The sequence below is a fragment of the Erithacus rubecula genome, assembly GCF_903797595.1.
Source record: "Erithacus rubecula genome assembly, chromosome: 31".
NCBI classification, from domain to species: Eukaryota; Metazoa; Chordata; class Aves; order Passeriformes; family Muscicapidae; genus Erithacus; species Erithacus rubecula.
In genome coordinates this window covers 782,566-790,437 of record NC_136682.1, presented here as the reverse complement: position 1 = coordinate 790,437, position 7,872 = coordinate 782,566, and the positions used below count along the sequence as shown (strand labels likewise).

At 62.0% G+C, this 7,872-nt stretch overlaps 1 protein-coding gene across 1 annotated transcript in view; it reads left to right on the top strand.

The window, feature by feature from the left end:
* Nucleotides 1-322: 322 nt before the first annotated feature.
* SMARCC2 (SWI/SNF related BAF chromatin remodeling complex subunit C2) overlaps nt 323-7,872 on the top strand; it is a 14,676-nt gene continuing 7,126 nt past the window's right edge. The window contains exons 1-8 of the mRNA XM_079329245.1: nt 323-512; nt 663-782; nt 3,889-3,974; nt 4,296-4,377; nt 6,071-6,163; nt 6,242-6,311; nt 7,123-7,192; nt 7,728-7,840. Coding sequence (XP_079185371.1) covers nt 402-512; nt 663-782; nt 3,889-3,974; nt 4,296-4,377; nt 6,071-6,163; nt 6,242-6,311; nt 7,123-7,192; nt 7,728-7,840 — 745 coding nt within the window. The 5' untranslated portion in view covers nt 323-401. The remainder of the gene's footprint in view (nt 513-662; nt 783-3,888; nt 3,975-4,295; nt 4,378-6,070; nt 6,164-6,241; nt 6,312-7,122; nt 7,193-7,727; nt 7,841-7,872) is intronic.

Genomic DNA, 7,872 nt, shown 5'->3' with positions numbered 1-7,872 from the left:
CGGGGGCAGCGGTGCGGGACTGGCAACAGCTCCCGGGGAACAGCGGGACCAACAACGGGCGGTGGAGCGGGAGCAGCGACCGAGACCGGCGACACCGGGCGGGAGCGGCAGCGCGGGAGCGACACCGCCAGGGGGCGGCGGCGGGAGCGGCGGGAGCGGCGGTGCGGGAACGGGAGGGAACCAAAGGGGGCGGCGGGGCCGTGACAGAGAGCGGGGCCGGTGCGAGCGGCGGGGACAGAAAGGACAGCGGGGACAACGAGGACAGCGGGGACAGTGCGGGGAGCGGGGACAGCGAGCGGAGCGGGGACAGCGAGCGGCGGCGGGCGCGGCAGTGGCGGCGCGCCGCCGGCAGGGGGCGGCAGCGGCGGGCGGAGGCGGCGGCGCGGCCCGGCCCGCTCAAGATGGCGGTGCGGAAGAAGGACGGCGGCCCCAACGTCAAGTACTACGAGGCCTCGGACACCGTCAGCCAGTTCGACAACGTGCGGCTGTGGCTCGGCAAGAACTACAAGAAGGTAGGTGCGCGGAACGCGCGGGGCCGCCGCCGCCGCCCGCCCGCCCCGCCGGGCCCGGCCTGTCACGGTCACGGCGCCGCCGCCGCCATCGCGCCCCCCCCCCCTCCCCTCAGCGGCCGCGGCGGCCGCGCTGAGCCCCCCGCCCCGCAGTACATCCAGGCCGAGCCCCCCACCAACAAATCGCTGTCGAGCCTGGTGGTGCAGCTGCTGCAGTTCCAGGAGGAGGTGTTCGGGAAGCACGTCAGCAACGCGCCCCTCACCAAGCTGCCGGTGAGACGCGGGGGGACATCGCGGGGGGACATCGCGGGGGTTTGGGGACAAGGCTCGGAGCGGGGACGGTGCCCTGAGGTGCGGGGATGGACCCTGGGGTGAGCTGGGGGAGAGCCCCGAAGAACGGGGGACAAAGGCTGGATTGGGGAGAGCGCCTCGAAAATGTGGGGACAGCACCCCACAGAGCCGGGGATGGCACCCCCATAACCGGGGACAGCCCCTAATAACACCCCCATAACCAGGGACAGCTGGGGATGGCACCCCCATAACCGGGGACAGCTCCACATGGCACCCCCATAACCAGGGACAGCCCCTAATAACACCCCCATAACCAGGGACAGCTGGGGATGGCACCCCCATAACCAGGGACAGCCCCTAATGGCACCCCCATAACCGGGGACAGCCCCACATGGCACCCCTATAACCGGGGACAGCCCCTAATGGCACCCCCATAACCAGGGACAGCCCCTAATGGCACCCCTATAACCGGGGACAGCCCCTAATGGCACCCCTATAACCGGGGACAGCCCCTAATAACACCCCCATAACGGGGACAGCTCCACATGGCACCCCCATAACCGGAGACAGCCCCTAATAACACCCCCATAACCAGGGACAGCCCCTAATGACACCCCCATAACGGGGACAGCCCCTAATGGCACCCCCATAACCAGGGACAGCCCCACATGGCACCCCCATGACGGGGACAGCCCCTAATGGCACCCCCATGACGGGGACAGCCCCAGGGACATGGGGAGGTGACCAGGGACAAGGCTCAGAGTGGGGATGGTGCCCCAAAGGTGCAGGGATGGCCCCGGGATGGGGTCCTGGAAGGAGCCCCAAAGAAGGGGGGACAAAGCCCTGACTGGGGACAGCACCCCAATATCCAAGGAAAGCATCTCAGTGCTCAGGGACAGCACCCCAGTGATTTGGGGACATGGCCCTGATAACCCCAAGGAGCAGGGACAGTGCCCTAAAGGCTTGGGGACAAAGCTGAATAGAAATTACACCCCAGAGTCCCCAAAAATGCCCCAAAGAACAGGGGACAAGGCCCTGAGTGGGGACTGCACCCAGGGACAGGGTCACCATGAGGTGGGGACAAAACCTAGATGCTAGATGGGGACAGCACCCCAAATATGCAGAACCAGCACCCCAAACCTTGGGGCAGAGCCCCAGAGCAAAGGGGACAAGGACAATGATGACCAGGGACAAGGACAATGATGAGCTCAGGGACAAGGTCCAGAGCAGGGACAGTGCCCCAGAGACAGGGGGACAACCCTGGCACATGTCCCCAGTGTCCCCAATGTGGGGACAAAGCTCCAAGCCCAGCAGCTGGGGACAGCCCCAGTGACCTGGGGACACGGCCCTGAGCAGGGACAGCACCCAGAGCTTGGGGACACGGCCCTGGTGACACCGTTCAGCATTCAGGTGACTTGGGGACAACAGCTGACCATGGACAGCAGCCAGGTCAGTGTCCTGCTCAGGGACATGTCCTGTGTGCTGGGGACACTGCTGGGACTGTCACAGTGTCACCACTCAGGGACAGTTCTACCAGCAGGGACAGCGTCCTGCCAGGAGCAGTGTCACAAAAGGGACACCTCAACACTGAGACAGGGGACAGCCCCAAAGGAGCTGGGGACATTGTCACCAAATGGGGACAGTGCTGTAGCAGTGCAGGGACTCTATCCCAGCTTGGGGACAGAGCCCATGGAGGTGGCACCTGGGAGAGGGGGTGGCACCCTGACAGGGAGATGGCACCCAGATATGGGGATGTCACCTTGACAGGGGGATGTCACCCTAACAAGGAGATAATACCCAGAAAAGGGGGTGGCACCCAGACAAGGGAATGTCACCTAAACATGGGGATGTCACCCAGACAAGGGGATGTCACCCTAACAGGGGGATGTCACCAAAACATGGGGATGTCACCCTAAGAAGGAGATGTCACCCAGACATGGAGATGGCACCCAGACATAGGGATGTCACCCTAAAAAGGAGGTGTAACACAGACAGGGAGATGTCACCTGAACAAAGGGATGTCACCTAAACATGGGGATGTCACCTGAACGTGGGGATGTCACTTAAACATGGGGATGTCACTCAGACATAGAGATGTCACCTTAAAAGGAGGTGTCACCCAGACATAGGGATGTCACCTAAACAAGGGGATGTCACCTAAACATGAGGATGTCACCCAGACATAGGGATGTCACTTTGACAGGGGGATGTCACCCAGACAAGGGGATGTCACCTAAATCTGGGGATGTCACTCAGACAAGGGGGTGTCATCCTAACAGGGGGATGTCACCCTAACATGTAGATGTCACCCAGATATAGGGATGTCACCCTAAAAAGGAGGTCTAACACAGACAGGAAGATGTCACCTGAACAAAGGGATGCCACCTAAGCATGAGAATGTCACCCAGACATAGGAATGTCACTTTGACAGGGGGATGTCACCCAGACAAGGGGATGTCACCCTAACAGGGGTGTCATCCTAATATGGGGATGTCACCCAGACATAGAGATGTTACCCTAACAAGGAGATGTCACCCAAATATGTAGATGTCACCTAAACACGGGGATGTCACCCAGACAAGGGAATGTCACCCAAACATGTAGATGTCACCCTAACAGGGGGGTGTCACCCTAACAGGGGGTGTCACCCAGACATAGGGATGTCACCCTAACAAGGAGATGTCACCTAAACACGGGGATGTCACCTAAACACGGGGATGTCACCCTAACAAGGAGAAGTCACCCAGACAAGGAGATGTCACCCTGCCAGGGCGATGTCACCCAGACATAGGGATGTCACCCTAACAAGGAGATGTCACCTAAACACGGGGATGTCACCCTAACAGGGGGATGTCACCCTGCCAGGGCAATGTCACCCTAACAGGGGGATGTCACCCTAACAAGGAGATGTCACCTAAACACGGGGATGTCACCCTAACAGGGGGATGTCACCCTCCCAGGGGGTTGTCACCCAGACAAGGGGCTGTCACCCTCCCAAGGTGATGTCACCCTGCCAGGGGTGTCACCCGAGGAGCAGCTGTCCCCCAGCAGGGCAGTGTCCCTGTCCCCTCACCCTGTCCCTTTGCAGATCAAATGCTTCCTGGATTTCAAGGCGGGGGGAGCCCTGTGCCACATCCTGGCAGCCGCCTATAAATTCAAGAGCGACCAAGGATGGTGAGCACCCATCTTGGGGGGTTTCTGGGGGGGGGTCCTGGGTGTTTTTAGGGGGTCCTGGGTGTTTTTTAGGGGGTCACGGGTGTTTTTGGGGTCCTGGGTGTTTTTGGGGTTTTTTGGAGGGGGGGTAAGGGTGGGAATCCCCCTCATGGGAACACCACGGGGAGTCATTTTGGGACTGTAACCCCCCAAAACAAACAGAGCTATGTCCCCTTCTGTCACTGTGGGGGGTCCCAGTGCCCCCAGCCCCAAATTTGGGGGTGCTGACGAGGAGACCTGAGCTGTGGCTTTCATGAGAGTCGCTCTTTTCTTCCAATAAAGGCGGCGTTTCGATTTCCAGAATCCCTCGCGCATGGACCGCAACGTGGAGATGTTCATGACCATCGAGAAATCCCTGGTGCAGGTCAGATCCCACCCCTGCCCCTGAGCCCCAAAACCCTCCCTGAACCCCAAAACAGCCCCCTGAACCCCAAAACAGCCCCCCCTGAGCCCCAGAGTCGTCCCTGAGCCCCAGAATCATCCCTGAACCCCAAAATCATCCCTGAACCCCAAAACAGCCCCCCGAACCCCAAAACACCCCCCTGAACCCCAGAATCATCCCTGAGCCCCAAAACAGCCTCCCCGAACCCCAAAACAGCCCCCCGAACCCCAAAATTATCCCTGAGCCCCGAAATCATCCCTGAGCCCCATAATCATCCCTGAACCCCAAAACAGCCCCCTGAACCCCAAAACACCCCCTGAGCCCCAAAACAGCCCCCCCTGAGCCCCAGTCATCCCTGAGCCCCAGAATCATCCCTGAACCCCAAAACAGCCCCCCGAACCCCAAAACAGCCCCCCCTGAACCCCAGAATCATCCCTGAGCCCCAAAACAGCCTCCCCGAACCCCAAAACAGCCCCCGAACCCCAGAATCATCCCTGAGCCCCAAAACAGCCTCCCCGAACCCCAAAACAGCCCCCCGAACCCCAAAATTATCCCTGAGCCCCGAAATCATCCCTGAGCCCCAGAATCATCCCTGAACCCCAAAACAGCCCCGTGAACCCCAAAACACCCCCCTGAACCCCAGAATCATCCCTGAGCCCCAAAACCCTCCCTGAACCCCAAAACAGCCCCCCCCGAGCCCCAGAATCATCCCTGAGCCCCAGAATCATCCCTGAGCCCCAAAACAGCCCCCCGAACCCCAAAATCATCCCTGAGCCCCGAAATCATCCCTGAGCCCCAAACCCCCCCTGAACCCCAAAACAGCCCCCTGAACCCCAAAACACCCCCTGAGCCCCAAAACAGCCCCCCCTGAGCCCCAGTCATCCCTGAGCCCCAGAATCATCCCTGAACCCCAAAACAGCCCCCTGAACCCCAAAATCCCCCCCTGAGCCCCAGAATCATCCCTGAGCCCAGAATCATCCCTGAGCCCCGAAATCATCCCTGAGCCCCAGAATCATCCCTGAACCCCAAAACAGCCTCCCCGACCCCCAAAACCCCCCCTGAGCCCCAAAACCCTCCCTGAACCCCAAAACAGCCCCCCTGAACCCCAAAATCTCCCCCTGAGCCCCAGAATCATCCCTGAACCCCAAACCCCCCCTGAACCCCAAAACTTCCCCCCCCTGAACCCCAAACTCCCTCTGAACCCCAAACTCCCTCTGAACCTCCAAACCCCCCTGAAACCCCAAATCCCCCTGAACCCCAAACACCCCCCTGAACCCCAAACTCCCTCTGAACCCCAAACCCCCCTGAACCCCAAAACTCCCCCCTGAACCCCCAACCCCCCCCCGAACCCCAAACCCCCCTGAACCCCAAAACTCCCCCCTGAACCCCCAAACCCCCCCTGACCCCCAAACCCCCCCTGAACCCCCAAACCCCCCCTGAACCCCAAACTCCCTCTGAACCCCAAACCCCCCTGAACCCCCAAAACCCCCCCTGAACCCCCAAACCCCCCCCGAACCCCAAACCCCCCCCTGAACCCCAAACTCCCTCTGAACCCCAAACCCCCCTGAAACCCCAAACCCCCCCTGAACCCTCAACCCCCCCCTGAACCCCCAAACCCCCTCTGAACCCCAAACCCCCTCCCTGTGTCCCTCATCTCTCACTCTTCTCCCCACAGAACAACTGCCTGGCTCGCCCCAACATCTTCCTGCAGCAGGAGATCGAGCCCAAGCTGCTGGGGAAGCTCAAGGACATTGTCAAGAGGCACCAGGTGGGGGTGGCAGTGCCAGGGTGGGGGGCACAGGGGGGGCTGCACCCCAATATTTGACCCACCCGGCGTTTGGCACAGGGCACAGTCACCGAGGACAAGAACAACGCGTCGCACATCGTGTGCCCCGTGCCAGGGAACCTGGAGGAAGGTGGGGCAGGAGGGGGTTTGGGGGGGTCACAGGGGGGGCAGAGGGGTTTGGGGGGGTCCCAGAGAGAGGAAGGTGGGGCAGGAGGGGGTTTGGGGGGGTCACAGGTGGGGCAGGAGGGGGTTTGGGGGGGTCACAGGGGGGCAGAGGGGGGGTTTGGGGGGGGTCCCAGATAGAGGAAGGTGGGGCAGGAGGGGGGTTTGGGGGGGCTCACAGGGGGGGCAGAGGGGTTTGGGGGGGTCCCAGAGAGAGGAAGGTGGGGCAGGAGGGGAGTTTGGGGGGGCTCACAGGGGGGGGCAGAGGGGTTTGGGGGGGTCATAGGGGGATCAGAGGGGTTTGGGGGTGGCACAGGGGGTCCAATGAGAGGAAGGAGGGGGATTTTGGGGGGTTACAGGGGGGGCAGAGGGGGTTTGGGGGGTTCCAAGGGGCCCAGAGAGAGGAAGGAGAGGGCAAGAGGGGAGTTTGGGGGGTCACGGAGGGGTCACAGGGGTTGGGGGGGGGTCACAGGGAGCCCAGAGGAGTTTGGGGGGTTCCAGAGGAAGGTGTGTGCAGGATTGGGGTTTTTGGGGGTTCCAGAGGAAGGTGTGTGCAGGATTGGGGTTTTTGGGGTTTTTGGGGTTCCAGTGGAGGGTGAGTGCAGGATTGGGGTTTTTGGGGTGTTTTGGGTTTCCAGTGGAAGGTGTGTGCAGGACTGGGGTTTTTGGGGTGTTTTGGGGTTCCAGTGGAGGGTGAGTGCAGGATGGGGGTTTTTGGGGATTTTGGGGGGCAGGGGGTCCCCATGCCCCCGCCCATCCCCCTGCCCTGTGCCCTGCAGAGGAGTGGGTCCGGCCCGTCATGAAGAGGGACAAGCAGGTGCTGCTGCACTGGGGCTACTACCCCGACAGGTGAGGGGGGAATGGAACTTCTGGGGACCCCCTGACCCCCCAAATCCCTGTGAACCCCCCCTGTGACCCCCCCAAACCCCTGTGACCCCCTGTGCTCCCCCTCTCCCCCCAGCTATGACACCTGGATCCCCCCCAAACCCCTGTGACACCCCAAACCCCTGTGACCCCCCTGTGACCCCCTGTGACCCCCCAGCTATGACACCTGGATCCCCCCAAACCCCTGTGACCCCCCAAACCCCTGTGACCCCCCTGTGACCCCCCTGTGCCCCCCCAGCTATGACATCTGGATCCCCCCCAAACCCCTGTGACCCCCCAAACCCCTGTGACCCCCTGTGACCCCCCCAAACCCCCAGCTATGACACCTGGATCCCCCCCAAACCCCTGTGACCCCCCAAACCCCTGTGACCCCCTGTGACCCCCCTGTGCCCCCCCAGCTATGACACCTGGATCCCCCCAAACCCCTGTGACCCCCCCAACCCCTGTGACCCCCCTGTGACCCCCCTGTGACCCCCTGTGCCCCCCTGTGCCCCCCCAGCTATGACACCTGGATCCCAGCCAGCGAGATCGAAGCGTCCGTGGAGGATCCCCCGAGCCCGGAGAAACCCCGCAAGGTTTGGGGGCACCCCAAAATTTGGGGGGGACACTGGAGCCCCCCTCCCCAGCCTGAGGGACCCCCCCCA